Consider the following 17,232-nt stretch of genomic DNA (forward strand, 5'->3'; position numbering starts at 1 on the left):
TGTGCTTTGTTTTGCTGTGGAAAACATGATTGTGAGCAATGGCCACCGCGCTTTGATTGTCACATAGCAAAGTAGGTGTCGAAAAGGGACCCTTAAGTTCCTGCAGAAGGGCTTGAATCCAAGTTAATTCAGCAGAGGCTTGGGCTATACTGCGATATTCAGCTTCTGTGCTGGATCGAGTAATAACACGCTGTTTCCTGGACCACCAAGATATCAAATTGGGTCCAAAAAAGATAGCAGAACCAGAAGTGGACCTCCTGTCATCAATATCAGAGGCCCATTCAGCATCACAAAAGGCAGTGAGGGAGATGGGGCCGTTTACAGCAGCAGGTTGCATATGAAGACCATAAGAGAGTGTGCCTTTTAAATACTTGAGGATTCGTTTGACAGCCACCCAGTCAGAGTCAAGAGGAGTAGCCATAAATTGACAAACTTTGTTAACAGCAAAACTGATTTCAGGTCTTGTAAGTGTAGCATACTGTAAGGCACCAACAACAGATCGAAAAAGAGTGGGATCATGAAAGAAGTCATTCCCAGACATGGACAATTTGCAGTTAGAGAACATAGGAGAAGGAGCACCATGAGCTTCAGCCAAATTAGTTTTAAAAAGAAGGTCTCGAATGTACTTGCTTTGAGTCAGAACCAGAGACTTGTCAGGCAAGTGTTTAACCTCAATACCTAGAAAGTAATCCAAGCTTCCCAGTTGCTTTAAAGAGAAAATTGAGTCAAGTTGGTTGGTGATTTGTTGAATGAGCAAAGAAAAGCTGCCAGTGATAATGATGTCATCCACATAAACTAGAATAAAAATGGTATGAGTTTGATGTTGGTACTGAAACAAAGATGGATCACATTTGCTAGCTTGAAAACCAAACCGAGTTAGAGTCAATTTTAATTTGTCAAACCACTGACGAGGAGCTTGTTTCAAGCCATAGAGAGCCTTGTTTAGCTTGCAAACCAGACTCTTATCCCCAGCTTCAAATCCAGGAGGCTGCACCATGTAAATAGTTTCTTCCAAAGTGCCATTTAGAAAAGCATTATTTACATCAAGCTGAAATAGATTCCAATTATTGGTGAGAGCAAGAGTGAGAATAATGCGAATAGTTATAGGTTTAATAACAGGGGAGAAAGTCTCATGAAAATCAAAACCATGCACTTGATGAAAACCCTTTGCAACCAGCCGAGCTTTGAGCTTATCTATAGAGCCATCAGCATTTTCCTTGACTCTGAAAACCCATTTACATCCAACTGCTTTGCGATCAGATGGCAGAGAAACTAAATCCCAAGTATGGTTAAGCATTAAGGCATTGTACTCTTGTTGCATAGCAGAGAACCAGTTACGATCAGCAAGAGCTTGCTTAACAGTTTTAGGTTCACTGTGAGCTAAGAACAGGGATGGATGTATCCGAGGATTATGAAAGCCAGATTTAGACCTGGTTTGCATAGGATGGTTATTAATGGTTCTTGGTATACTGGCAGTGGCAGTGGAAGAGGTAGGAGAAGAGACATTTTGTGAGGAAGACTCAGGAGATGAAGGAGACACATTTTGGGAAGAAGACACGGAAGGAATGATTGATACACTTGAATCACCAATTTGAGAAGGCAAAGGAGGCTACTGGGAGAGAACAGTTGAAGTGGTGCAAGGAGGAGACAAATCTGGATTGAATTTGAAGTATTGACATGGAGAGACATTTTGTGTAAGGCTTGGCTGAAACAAATCTGTGTAAGGAAACCTATGTTCATTAAAGATGACATCCTTTGAAATGTAAATTCGGCCAGAAGAAGAGAGACATTTATACCCTTTGTGAGAGTTTGAGTATCCCAGAAAAACACACTCCTGGGATCTGAAATTAAGTTTATGACTGGCATATGGTCTTAAGAAAGGAAAACAAGCACAACCAAAGGTTCTTAAGAATTTGTAATCTGGTGATTTGTTGAATAAAGTAGTGAAAGGAACATTAAAGTTTAATGCAATCTATTGATAAGATAAACAGCAGTGGTAAAAGCAAAATCCCAAAATTTTAGAGGTAAGGAGGCATGATGAAGAAGGGTGAGACCAATTTCAATAATATGTCTATGTTTCCTTTCAACCACACCATTTTGATGATGTGTGTGGGGACAAATCACTCTATGTTGGATTCCATTTGTGGCAAGAAACGAAGTAAAGGCGCGGTATTCCCCTCCCCAATCAGATTGAACACTTTTAATTTTGGTGTTGAATTGTAATTCAACCATAGCCTTAAATTGTTGAAAAACAGATAGAGTTTCAGCCTTTGATTTTAAGGGATATATCCAGGTGTATTTAGAGAATGCATCAATAAAGGCAACATAGTAAAGATAACCAGAAAAAGATGTAATGTGAGATGGTCCCCATAAATCAGTGAAAATTAAATCCAAGGGGGCAGAATATATAGTTTGAGATGCAGAAGAAGGAAGTCTACGAGATTTTCCAACACAACAAGATGAACAAAATTTAGTAACATGTGTATTTGATGAAAGAAGGTTACATTGTGTAAGAACAAGCTTAAGAACATGAGAATTAGGATGACCAAGTCTAGTATGCCACATAGTGGAAGAACTAGATACATCATAATTTTTATTGAATTTGAAATTATCTAAGACTGCAGAAGTTGAGACAGCAGATTGAGAGGGTATTTGAGCCGAAGAAGAGACCAATGCCAAGGGACTTTGGAGCTTTAGATTTGGAAAAGAATAAAGCTCATCAACACCAACAACACCTTGAAGAAGAACCTCATTGGTTTCCTGAGATTTGACAAGACAATGATTAGCATGAAACTCAAAGAAAACACAATTGTCTTTAGCAAACTTACTGACACTCAACAGATTTTTGGTGATAAGAGGAACATGGAGAAGATTATTAAGGTGAAACTTAAATTGAGAGTTGATAGGAGAAACAAAAATAGAAGAACCAGAACCATTGATTTGCAAACCTTGACCATTTCCTATGAAAATTTGGTCTGGACCATCAAAATGCTCAAGCTGATGAATGTTCTGAGGCTCACCAGTAACATGAAATGAAGCACCAGAATCAGGAATCCATGAAGAGTTAGCACCTGGTTGAGAAGTATTAGCAACCATAACACTTGGTGTGACATTAACATGAGCCTCCTGGCTGGGCTGTTTCGGATTAGGATTCACCCAAGTGTTGGAGCCTTTAAGATTTGAAGAAGAAGTGACCTGCATAGGTTGCAGTGTGGTAGGATCATACAGAACAAGGGATTCTGCAGGTTGATAATTAACATTAGCTCTATAGAAACAAACATTGGCAGTATGGCCATACTTGAAGCAAATCTGGCACTGGAAATTGGCAAAACGACCACCACGGCCTCTGCCCGAACCTCGACCACCACGACACCCACTGTGACCACCACTAACACTGCCATGAGAATAACCTTGAGTGTAACTAATTGAAGGAGAAAAGGATTGCTTACGAAACCGGTTAGCTCTTGACTCATGAGCAAGAAGAAGAGCTTCCACTTCAGCAATAGGAGGAGTGACAAACTTGCTTTCAGTAACAGAGACCAGTGTGGTAGGATCATACAGAACAAGGATTCTGCAGGTTGATAATTAACATCAGCTTTATAGAAACAAACATTGGCAGTATGGCCATACTTGAAGCAAATCTAGCACTGGAAATTGGCAAAACGACCACCACGGCCTCTGCTCGAACCTCGACCACCACGACGCCCACTGTGACCACCACTAACACTGCCACGAGAATAACCCTGAGTGTAATTAATTGAAGGAGAAAAGGATTGCTTACGAAACCGGTTAGCTCTTGACTCATGAGCAAGAAGAAGAGCTTCCACTTTAGCAATAGGAGGAGTGACAAACTTGCTTTCAATAACAGAGACCACAGGTGCATACTCCTGAGGCAGACCTTCAAGAACAGCATCAACATATTCTTCAAGAGACATAGGACTCCCAACTCCAGCAAGTTCATCAGCAATAGTTTTGATTTGAGTCAGAAAATCACGCATAGACTGACCATCAAGAGTGGTGGAACCATGGTAGTCAAAATCGCGGTTTACCGCGTAAGATCGGACGCGTTCACGATCTTCTTCACCAATTCCGTGCTCGCGCCTGTTCTGGATCGTAAATTCTGCGGGTCGTAGTGGATCGACGAGGAAGAACGGAACTCGCACAGAAACGACACTCCTTTGCAACCTAATTTTAGGTTAATTTGTGGGTCGGACTTGTGACCCAGTTTTATAACCCAGAAGTCAAAATACATTTCAGCCCAAAAAAACCCTAACGTAAGCCCATATTTATTTTCCCCCAAAAGCCCAATAACTTATGAAATATTGAAAGGGGTCCTCTGCCCACATAGATTAAAAAAAATAAAAACCTTTCCACTCCCCCTTTACGAAAACAGAGAACTAGAAGCCGCCACTCCCTTGACTGCTGCTCTTCTTGGTTTTTCTCTTTACGAAAAGAGAGACAACTCCTCTTCTTCCATGAACAAAAATTAAATCTTCTTCCCTTTAAGAAAGTAGAGACTCCCGCTCTTCTTTCATGAAAAAAAATAAACTACCGCCACTTCTATTCTTCTAAACCTATTTAATAAGTTCTAATCACTTATATTTCATTCCATCTTTCTTATTTTCTCTTTGTGTGGGTGGTGAAATGCTAGTTTCCTTCCCTTTCTTTTGTTCTCTCTTGCCCTAGAAGTTACAAACTGATTCAGAATTGGATTTTGTTTACTACAAGCCTGCTGTAACCGTAAGCCTACACCTTCTCTTATTTGTGCCATCTAATTCTTTTATTTTTTTTAAAAGACTGTTACATAAATTATTAACTCTTCTACTATTTTTGATCTTCTAGAAAATCATTAAAATGTCTTCAAATCCAACTCCAAATTCCTCTGCCCCTGTGCCTCCCAAAAATGCTCCTGGAAATAGGAGTGATGTAGCTTGGAAGCATTGTATTTCAGTTGGTGGGGATACAAGGAAGCTTCAATGTAAATATTGCCAGAAGATAATAACAGGGGGAGTTTATAGGTTGAAGCATCACTTGGCTGGTACTCAAAAGGATGTTGGTGCTTGCAAGGTTGTTACTGATGAAGTGAAGAAGGAAATGTGGGAAATTGTTGTTGGTTTGCAACAAAGTTTGATCAAGAAATCAAGCCTTAATAAGGAGGAGGAAAGTCTAGAAGCTGGTGATAAAAGAAAAGGCAATGAAGCAATTGACACGGGCAATCCCATAAATATTTTTAAGAAGAGAGTAATTAGTACACAAGCCACCATCAATACCATGTTTAAGAAAGGTTTGAGAGAGGAAGCATGTCAAGCAATTGCTAGATTTTTCTACAACAACGCAATACCTTTCAACGTGGCAAAGAGTGAGGAATTCTTTGCTATGTTTGATTTGGTTTCAAAGCATGGCCTTGGATTTAAGCCTCCATCATATCATGAGATTAGAGTAAAACTTTTGAAGGAGGAAGTGAAAAATACATCAATTACTTTGCAATCATATAGGGAGGAATGGGAGAAAATTGGATGCACAATTATGACAGATGGCTGGACTGACAAGAAAAGAAGGACAATAATCAACTTCCTAGTGAACAGCCCAAAGGGAACTGTATTTTTAAAGTCCATAGATGCTTCTGCAATATCCAAAACTGCTGAAAAGGTTTTTGAGATGATGGATAGCATTGTTGAAGAGGTGGGGGAAGACAATGTTGTTCAAGTTGTAACAGATAATGCAGCAAACTATAAAGCTGCTGGTCAAATGTTGATGGAAAAGAGAAAAAGGCTATTTTGGACACCATGTGCAGCACATTGTGTTGACTTAATGTTGGAGGATTATGAGAAGAAAATCCCAGTTCATGAAGAAACAATTCCAAAAGGTAAAAGAATTACAACCTTTATCTATTCAAGAACTTCTTTAATCTCTCTATAACAACATTTCACAAAAGGAAGAGACTTGGTGAGGCCAGGTATTACTCGCTTTACCACATCTTATTTAACATTAGGTTGTCTTCATGAGAACAAAGGTGCTCTAATTAGAATGTTTACTAGTAATGAATGGAAGTCTAGTAGGTATGCAAAAACAAAGGATGGAAAAATAGTTGAGGATGTGGTTTTGGATAAGGGCTTTTGGAGTAATATCATAATCTGTTTAAAGGGTGCGTTGCCTCTAATTGAAGTGCTTCGATTGGTTGATTCGGATCAAAAACCAGCCATGGGGTTCATTTATGAAGCAATGGACCAAGCTAAGGAGAAGATACAAATGGCTTTCAATGCTATCAAAAAAAGGTAACTAAGTATATACTTATTTATTTAATTATTTGAAACTGAAAACAGAAAATAACTCAATATATTTTGGTTTAGTTATTTTCCTTTGTGGAGCATCATTGATGAAAGGTGGGACAAGCAACTTCATAGGCCCTTACATGCTGCAGGCTATTTCCTTAACCCTCAAATGCATTATCGTTCAGGATTTAAGGCTGATTTGGAAGTGAAACGAGGTCTAATGGACTGTCTAACAAGGATGGTGAAGGATGAGGATGAACAAACTTTAATTGATGTTCAAATTGATGATTTCAAAAAACGAGCTAAATATTTTGGTTGTCCCTTGGCTACTAGGTCAATTAATTTAAAGACTCCAGGAGATTGGTGGGAGTCTTATGGTGATGAGCATCCAGAACTCCAAAAATTTGCAATACATGAATTAAACTTGACATGTAGCTCATCTGGATGTGAAAGAAATTGGAGTTTCTTTGAAATGGTAAGTTAAGTAGAATTAAAATATATTATATATCTATAAATAGAATTACTAGTCCACTCATATTAGCTAGCTTCTTATCATATTTGCATTTGTTTAGGTCCACACAAAGAGAAGGAATAGGCTAAAGCAAAGCACAATGAATGATGTTGTATATGTTATGACTAATTCAAAATTAGCTAAGAAGAAGCAAACAAGAAAACCAGTTCAAATTAATTTTGATGATTTCTCATCCGATGATGAATGGATTATGGAAGATGAGCATGGGGAGAATGAAGGATTGGATTTGAATGTAAACAACTTGGATTCGGATGAGAACTTGGCTCCAATACAAGTTGGGGAGGATGAAACTGCACCTCTAGATGATATGGAAATTGCTGATTTGAATGGTGAACAAGATGGAGTTGAAGATATCTTAAGCGATTATGATTTTAACTTGCAAGATTATTTGCTTTAGAGTTTAGATGGATTGTTTTTTTTTGTAACTAAGATAGAATCTCTATTTGATAACTAGGATGGGGCTACTATTTTGTAATTGGGAACAATTAGAAAGAGTTACAGTTTTGTAACTAGGATGGGGTTTTTACTTTAATATATATTAGTAATTTGGCTTACTACTTTATATTATATAAATATTATTGTTTTTTGATTATCTAGTTGAATTTTTACTGTTTTTTACTAGGATGAAGCTGTTTTTTTTACTACAAAATTTATGTGTTCGTACATGAGTTTCATAAGTTTTGTAGGATCTTACGATCCATGTTACGATCTTCCGTTTTACGATTCATACTTCCCTTTTCGATCTTGAGTAAGATCTCGATTTTGACTACCCTGGGTGGAACGCAGGTCAGTGCGAAGCTGTCGAGCTCGAGCTTTAGTTTGAGTATGAAAATACTCGTGAACCTTGTCCCACACTTGATAAGAGTGAACGGAGCCAATGACACATGAAAGGATAGACTTCGAGAGCGTCGATTGCAGCCATGTGAGAAGCATCTGATCCTGGACCTCCCAGGTTTCATATGCTGGATTAACAATATCAGAATCACGATCAGCATCGGTCAGGGAGTTGAATAACAGGGTGCCATGATGACAAGTTTGTATGAAAAAGTGAAATAGTTTCCAAATAACATGCTAATATGTTTCTATCTAAATATTTACAATAAATGGGAGACAAGACACATTTAATGAAAATTAATGAGACTTTCAAAAGTATAGTATAAATTAATTATGCTGGATTGATAAATTTAACATAGTAGTAGTCGTCCTGCTATCCTTCATCCAACTGTACTATTTTTAGAGCTGGCCACTCTGCTTTGGTATATGGGATTGATAACCGTACTGCAGGTCTAATGAATTTTTTAGGTATTTGGTATTTGCATAATGGTATAATCAAAATTTATCTTAAGAGATAAACTAGGAAATGTGAGTTTTTGGTTACCAGAGTATTTATTTCTATTGGGGTACATATTGTTCAATGAAGCTATCCTATTTCTACTTTTACTTCCACGAACCATAGCTAATATGAAAATATATCAACATTCAGGAAATTGCGGAAACCAATGACGATTCTTGTGGTTAATAATCATGGAGGAGCAATTTTCAGTATTCTTCCTTTGGCAGATAAAGTTGAACCTTGTATAATGCATCAATATTTCTACACATCTCATAACATTTCGATCCAAGAACTATGCATGGCACATAGGTATGAATCTTAACATTTGACAGGATTTGTGTGGAAAATGCTTGTGTCATTGATATTTTTGTTTTATTTGTGGCTTATTGTTCCATTTTTCTGCTTGCTTTTTAATGTAACTAATGCCATCTATGAAGCATTGATACATCAATTGGCTTCATGTATCCGTATTTGATACGATACTCTCAGATACTTCATCGTATCAGTGAAGTATCCCAATCTTTTAAATATTATGAAAATTTTATTTAATATGGATACTCTCAGATACTTTATCGATACTTATTGGTGATATAAATTGATAAAGTGTCCAAATTTTTAAAAGATTATAAAATATCCATATAGCTAAATAAGATATATAAACATGTTTAACATAGAAACATAGAAATATTGGTCCTTGATGATCCGTAAATGAAAATCGTCTTCTATATAGATAATTTTAAGAAAAAAATGAGATTGGTAATATTATTTTATTTATTTATGATGAAATGATTTATATTTTACTTGTTTTTAGTAATGTATAATAAGTATGTTTTTAATTTGGATATGCAAAATAGCAATTATATATTTATATATTTAATGTGTATGAATTTTGATAAAAATTACATGTACACATTTATTATATTGCATGAATATTGATACATATGATGATCCGTGTCTTAAAGGTATTGTATCATGTATTATTTAAAATAATCGTATTGTCGTGTTGGATACATGTCGTATTCGATATGCGTATCGTTTTGGTGCATCATTAGTTTTTTCTGTTCTTGATCATGTTTGATAAATCAGAAGACTTCAAGTTAGAGTATTATATTATATTAATTATTTACTTTGGTCTTTTGCTATGGCGAATACCGAAAGCACAACTTAGTATTGGGATTGCTATATGTGGGAAATCAAATAGTATTTTAGGAAAGAATTGTTACAGATATTGTACAGATATTGTTGGATACATATATTATCCTCACTATCAATTAGGGATATGATTAGATTAGTTTCCATAATATAAGAGATTAGTATCTCTATCATTTATTGTATTCACTCTATAAATAAGATTGGTGTGTGTACAACAAGACACAATTCCTGAATCACAACATGGTATCTAGAGCTTAGGTCTATTCCTTTAGAATTTTTTTTTCTCTTTTTCTTCTTGCAGGGGCCTTCACCGGCCGACCACCGCCGCCGGTCGACCACTGATCGCTGCTCGCCACCGCCGCAGACTTCTGACTGCCGCCGCCGTTTGATGCCGCCGCAGATTTTTGCCGTCGCCAATCGTTGCCACTTATATTCGTCTTTCATGGCTGCTTCTACTTCAACTACGACATTTACCAACATCCCTCCGATTCCGTGTGAAAAGTTGACCGAAGCAGCCAATTATACCACTTGGGCAGCTGCGGTTCAGCTTTGGTTTCGTGGTCAAGGACGTGCCGACCACTTAACCACTCATTTTTCTGAGATTGCTACCGATCACCGTGAGCAGTGGCAACAAATTGATGCCTCGCTGTGTACGGTTCTTTGGTTTTCTATTGCTCCGAACCTTCAACATTCTTATCAAGCATTTGACACATGTTACGATGTTTGGCATAAGGCCAAGAAAGTTTACGCTAATAATGTTCAACGTCTTTACAACGTCATCACCACTATGATGACCACTAAGCTTGAGAATAGGGACATAAAGACATATTTGAGTAATCTTATCCATCTAGTGTCCATAAATGTGCTGCGTCACCATTTACCCTGGTTCACTCCGATATTTGGGGACCTAGTCGAGTCTGTTCAACTTTAGGTTATTCTTATTTTGTTACCTTTATTGATGATTTTTCGCGTTGTACTTGGGTTTTCTTAATGAAACACCGTTCTGATGTTTTTCATATTTTTCAAAGTTTTTTCACTGAAATTACTTCTCAATTTGGTCAATCTATTAAAACCTTACGCACTGATAATGCAAAAGAGTATTTATCTTAAAAATTTCAGTCTTTTCTTTCCTCCCAAGGTATTCTTCATCAGACCTCTTGTGCCCACACACCACAGCAAAATGGTGTAGCTGAACGCAAAAATCGTCATTTGGTTGAGACAGCTCGTACTATTCTCCTTCATCACAAAGTTCCACTTCGATTCTGGGGTGATGCGATTCTTACTGCTTGTTACTTGATTAATCGCATGCCCTCCTCTGTTCTCAGCAATCAAATCCCATACACCATCCTATATCCACAAAAAGATCTCTATCCTGTTCCACTTCGCGTCTTTGGTTGTACATGTTTTGTCCATGATCTCACTCCAGGTAAAGATAAATTTTCTGCTAAGTCTCTCAAGTGTATATTTCTTGGTTATTCTAGACTCCAAAAAGGGTATCGTTGTTTTTGTCCACAACTTCAACGCTATATTGTTTCCGCTGACGTTTCCTTCTTTGAGTCATCCTCTCCTTTCTTTTCTGAGGATATTACTAGTCATACTTCTTTGGATGATCAACCTATTATTCCAACTCCGGCTCCGGCTGTAGCCTTTGATCCACCACCATTACTTGTCTATCAGCGTAGGACACGTCATTCACAGGTGGTTCCATCTACAACTCCCCCAGCTTCATCTTCTGCTCCAACCGACTCTCTAGCGATGCCTCCTGCACTTGGACATCCTTTGCCTGAGTTACCCATTGCCATTCATAAAGGTATTCGCACTACCCGCAATCCTCATCCTTTATATGCTTGTACTCTTTCCTGTCATCGATTGTCTCCTTCCTACTTTTCTTTTGTTTCTTCTTTGGATTCTGTGTCTATTCCCAAGTCTACAGGTGAAGCTATGGCTGATTCTCGGTGGAGACAGGCGATGCTAGATGAAATGGATGCTTTGCAGACTAGTGGCACGTGGGAGTTGGTACCTTTACCACCTGACAAGTCTACTGCTGGTTGTTGATGGGTGTACACAGTGAAAGTTGCACCAGATGGTAGCATTGACCGCTTTAAAGCAAGATTGGTTACAAAGGGCTATACTCAAATCTATGGCCTCGATTATGGGGATACTTTCTCCCCTGTCGCCAAGATGACTTCTGTTCGCTTGTTTCTTGCTATGGCTGCAATTCGTCATTGGCCACTACACCAAATGGATATTAAAAATGCCTTTTTAAATGGTGAATTGCAAGAAGAGGTTTATATGGATCAGCCCCCTGACTTTATTGCTTCCGGTGAGACTCACCTTGTTTGTCGTCTTCGTCGTTCTCTTTATGGCTTGAAGCAATCTCCTCGTGCTTGGTTTGGACGCTTCAGCTCCGCCTTGATTGAGTTTGGTATGACTCGTTGTGAAGCTGACCACTCTGTTTTCTTCCTTCACTCCTCATCTGGACTTTGTATTTATTTAGTGGTGTATGTTGATGACATTGTCATTACTGGTGATGACTCCGATGGTATTTTTCGTCTCAAATCTCATCTTCAACGCCAATTTCAGATGAAAGACCTTGGTCTACTTAGATATTTTTTGGGGATCGAGGTTGCTCACTCCACTTCTGGTATTGCAATTTCTCAACGAAAATATGCTCTGGACATTCTCACTGAGACTGGTATGGTTGACTGCCGCCCTAGTGATACTCCGATGGATCCCAACATCCAGCTTCTTCCTGGTCAGGGGGAGCCATTGGATGACCTAGAAAGATATCGTAGACTTGTTGGCAGACTTAACTATCTTACTGTCACCAGGCCAGACATCGCATTCCCAGTAACTGTGGTAAGCCAATTCATTAACGATCCTCGTGATAGTCATTGGACTGCAGCAATGCGGATACTCAGATATATCAAGAAGGCACCAGGCCGAGGACTACTATACGAGGACAAAGGCAATTCCAAAATTGTCTGTTATTCAGATGCTGATTGGGCAGGATCACCATCAGATAGAAGGTCTACCTCTGGCTACTGTGTTCTAATTGGAGGCAACCTAATTTCATGGAATAGCAAAAAGCAAACTACAATTGCTAGATCCACTACGGAAGCTGAATATCGTGCTATGGCAGCAGCTGCAAGTGAAGTCACATGGCTACAACAACTTCTCAAGCAACTTCAAATTGGAGACACTCAGGGAACTAAACTCATCTGTGATAATGAAGCTGCTCTCCACATTGCCTCCAATCCAGTCTTCCATGAGCGGACTAAACACATAGAAATAGATTGTCATTTTGTAAGAGAGAAAGTGCTCTCAGGAGAAATCACCACTGAATTTTTCCACTCTAGTGACCAGTTAGCAGATGTGTTCACAAAATCTCTTAAAGGGCCTCGGGTTGATTATATTTGTAACAAGCTTGGCGCATATGATATATATGCTCCGGCTTGAGGGGGAGTGTTACAGATATTGTACAGATATTGTTGGATACATATATTATCCTCACTATCAATTAGGGATATGATTAGATTAGTTTCCATAATATAAGAGATTAGTATCTCTATCATTTATTGTATTCACTCTATAAATAAGATTGGTGTGTGTACAACAAGACACAATTCCTGAATCACAACAAGAATAAATTAGGAAATTTGTATATTTCCTTGTAATCTGTACAGATTTGAATAATTAGGAACAATCCCATAAATCAAGGGATTCTACAACAAAATAGTTATTATATTTCCTAAAATAGCATAGGTCTCTTGAACAAATCTTGTATGATCTCTTTGTATTACTTGGTAGAAAATCAGTTTTTATTTAACCTACTTGTCTAGATGGTATCAGAGCTTTCGACCTAGGAAGCTTTGTCTACGCACCGTAAACCCAAAGACGCCAGCCTGCATTGCTATTGCATTTTTTTCTAACCCTAAGATGGTAGCCTGCATTGCTGTTGCATCTTTCCTATGTTCATTGCACATTTTTTTTCTTGTTGTTTTCTCTGTGCCTTAATCGCACAACCTTTCCTTTTATTCTTCACCACTCAGCCACCTTGCTATAATGTCAAGGAAAGAGGAAGTTGTGAACCCAACCCCATAAACAAGGAATACCCAATCCCAACAACCCGGAGAACTGCAAAATATTCATTCTCCATATAGACTAAATGGAAGAAATTATTAATTATTTGAAGTCGGCCTAACTTGTTTGTATAGTGTTGAAGGAAAAGGGGAGGTTGAGTCAACTGATGGAGTTTGGACCTAAATAGGAGGATCCCAAGTTTACTACATGGGATGAGGAAGATTCAATGATCATGGCGTGGCTGTGGAATTCAATGATTCCAGAAATTAGTGATGCCTTGATGTTCCTTTGTTAATGAGGGAATCAATTACGATTACTGTTTCCTATTATATATTAAGTATTTTAGGAATAGCAATCAATTTATTTATTACATATAATTAGACTTCCTACAAATTAGGAATTAGATTTATTCTATCATAAATAATTGAAAACATCTTTGTACTATTTATTGAGAAGAAGGGAATGAGATAGGCATCAAAGGCCAACTTTTCTGACATGGTATCACGAGTCCGGTTTTCTAGCCTGTAATTATCTCTCAGTCCGTTTAGGGCTCGTGCCTCTGGTTTGTGTCTCAGTCCGTGCTTCTCTCAGCCTTTTAGGGCTCGTGCTTCTCGTTCGTGTTTCACTTCTTGTTCGTGCTTCTGGTTCGAGGTTCACTTTTGTTTTCTCCCGTTCTTGTTCGTGTCTTCATGGCTATGGAGAATTTCTGTATCCGTTTCAGCAGCAAAAATTATGCTGCCTGGGAGTTTCAGTTCAAGATGTTCGTGAAAGGGAAGGGGATGTGGGGTCACATTGACGGGTCCTCTACTGTCCCCACAGACAACGCTACTTTGACAGCTTGGGAGACCAAGGATGCACAAGTTATTTCTTGGATTCTTGGTTCCTTTGAGCCTCAATTGGTTAATAATCTGCGTTCGTTTTCGACTGCCAAAGCCATGTGGGATTACTTGAAGCAACTTTACAATCAAGATAATGCTGCAAAACGCTTTCAGCTAGAGCTTGACATTGCAAATTATAAACAGGGTGATATGTCCATTCAGGACTATTACTCTGGTTTTCTTAATTTATGGGCAGAGCATTCAACCATCTTACATTCTAAGGTTCCTACCGAATCACTACCTGCCATTCAAGCTGTTTACGAGGTTAGTAAACGTGACCAATTTCTCATGAAACTTCGCCCAGAATATGAAGCTGCCCGTGCTGCACTGTTGAACCGCCATCCGGTTCCTTCTCTAGAAGTTTGCGTTGGTGAATTACTTAGGGAGGAACAACGCCTACTTACCCAAGGCTCCATGTCTGATATTTCTGATAATACGATCGCCTATTCTGCTCAAGGTCAAAGCGAAAGTCGTGACATGCGGCAGATCCAATGTTTCTCCTGCAAACAGTTCGGTCATATTGCTCGAAATTGCACTAAAAAATTTTGCAACTACTGCAAACAACATGGTCATATTATCACCGAGTGCCCCACAAGACCAGCAAAACGTCCCTTGAAAGCCTTTACTGCCACGGCTGGTTCAGCATGTCCCTCTTCTGTTCCTACACCCTCCGACAATAGTGTTTTGACTACGGATATGCTGCAACAAGTGGTACTATCTGCTCTTTCTGCATTAGGCATCACGGGTAAGTCTACTGCCACTTCTTCCCCTTGGTTTGTTGATTCTGGGGCTTCTAATCATATGACTGGATCTCCTAAACATTTGCACAATGTTCACTCTTACAATGTCACCGAAAAAATTCAAATTGCGGACGGTAATACTCTTTCTATAGCTGCTGTTGGAGACATTAATTCTTTCTTTCGAAATGTACTTGTGTCTCCTGGTTTATCGTCCAATTTAATCTCAGTTGGTCAATTGGTGGATACTAATTGTGATGTTCATTTTTCTCGGGCTGGTTGCTTGGTGCAGGATCAGGTGTCGAAGACAGTGATCGCGAAGGGGCCTAAGGTGGGGAGATTGTTTCTGCTTCAATTTACTTCTCCTAGTTTTTCATCCTTTGTTTGTAATAATGTTCCAAACACATTTGTGACTTGGCATAAAAAATTGGGACACCCAAACTCTATTGTTTTGTCGCATTTAATAAAATCTGGTTTGATAGGCAATAAAAATATTATTTCTTCTTCGTCACTTCCTTGTTCTGTGTGTAAACTTGCCAAAAGCAAAACTCTACCTTTTCCCTCTTCTGCTCATCGTGCTGATAAATGCTTTGATATTATTCATAGTGATGTTTGGGGTGTGTCTCCTGTTTTATCTCATGCTCAATACAAATATTTTATGACGTTTATTGATGACTATAGTCGATATACTTGGGTTTACTTTCTTAGATCCAAAGCTGAGGTTTTCACCATGTTTAAGACCTTTTTAGCTTATGTTGAGACCCAATTTCACACCAAGATTAAGACCTTGCGTAGTGACTCTGGCGGGGAGTATCTTTCTCATCAATTTCAAAAGTACCTTCAACAACATGGGATTATCTCTCAACGCTCTTGTCCCTATACACCTCAACAAAATGGCATTGCAGAACGTAAGACTCGCCATTTGCTTGATGTCACTCGGTCCCTACTTCTTGATGGCTCTGTTCCACCTAAATTTTGGGTTGAAGCCTTATCCACGGCTGTTTTTTTTGATCAACCGTCTTCCATCTCAGGTTCTTGGGCTTGATTCCCCTTACTTTCGTCTATTTAAGGTTCATCCTGATTACCATAATCTCCATCCTTTTGGTTGTGTTTGTTTTGTCCACTTACCACCTCTTGATCGTCATAAACTTGGGGCTCAATCTGTCCAATGTGCTTTTCTTGGTTATAGTTCTACTCACAAAGGATTTGTGTGTTATGATGCCACTGCTTCTCGCTTACGCATATCTCGGAATGTGGTTTTCTTTGATCATCAATATTTTTTTCAGTCTCCTATTACTTCTAATGGCTTTGTTTCCCTTCCAAATTTTTCTAGTGGTTCTCGTCCTATAGAACGCTTTAAACCAGGTTATGTTTATGTTCGGCGACAGCCTACCCCGCCCCTTCGTGATGCTGATTCGCCACCTGAACCTGCTTCGTTAGCAGAACGTAGATCCCGACGCATTATTCGTCCCCCAGATAGGTATGGCTTTGGGGCTATTTCTCTTACTGCTACTTTATCTGGTATATCTATTCCTACATGTTATTCACAAGCAGTTAAGGATGCTCGTTGGGTGAAAGCAATGCAAGAGGAGCTTCAAGCCTTACAGGAGAATTTCACATGGGACATTATTCCTCACCCTCCTGGTGTTAAGCCTATCGGCTGCAAATGGGTTTATTCTGTGAAGTTGAATTCTGATGGCACTCTTAATCGTTATAAGGCTCGATTGGTCGCCTTGGGTAACAAACAACAATATGGGGTGGATTATGACGAGACATTTGCCCCAGTGGCAAAAATGACTTCCATCCGCACAATTCTATGTCTTGCTGCCTCTCAAAGATGGCCACTTCATCAAATGGATGTGAAGAATGCCTTCCTTCATGGTGACCACATAGAGGATATTTACATGACTCCACCTCAGGGCTTGTTTTCTCCTTCCCCTAACATGTGCAAGCTAAAACGCTCTTTATACGGCCTACGACAAGCACCTAGGGCATGGTTTGAGAAGTTTCGATCCACTCTTCTTGGATTCTCCTTTGTTCAAAGTCAATATGATTCTTCTTTATTCATTCACCATACGACAACTGGTATTGTTCTTCTTCTCATTTATGTTGATGATATGGTAATTACGGGTTCTGATCATACATCCATCCAGCTTCTTAAAGAGCAGCTCAAGGCTTCTTTTCATATGAAAGACCTCGGTCCTCTTCGTTATTTCTTAGGTCTCGAGGTTTCCATGGACTCTAC

General features: G+C 38.9%; 1 protein-coding gene across 7 annotated transcripts in view; it reads left to right on the forward strand.

Annotated features, from left to right (window-relative positions):
• The window catches only part of PHYLLO (2-oxoglutarate decarboxylase/hydro-lyase/magnesium ion-binding protein), a 126,980-nt gene that overhangs the window by 66,186 nt on the left and 43,562 nt on the right, over window positions 1–17,232 (forward strand). For all 7 annotated transcript variants that reach the window (XM_083064570.1, XM_083064571.1, XM_083064572.1 and 4 more), the window contains one exon: window positions 8,288–8,446. In XM_083064570.1, the coding sequence (XP_082920696.1) occupies window positions 8,288–8,446 (159 nt within the window). The remainder of the gene's footprint in view (window positions 1–8,287; window positions 8,447–17,232) is intronic.

The sequence above is a fragment of the Cajanus cajan genome, chromosome 10, assembly GCF_000230855.2.
Source record: "Cajanus cajan strain Asha chromosome 10, NIPB_CcT2T_4, whole genome shotgun sequence".
Taxonomy (NCBI): Eukaryota; Viridiplantae; Streptophyta; class Magnoliopsida; order Fabales; family Fabaceae; genus Cajanus; species Cajanus cajan.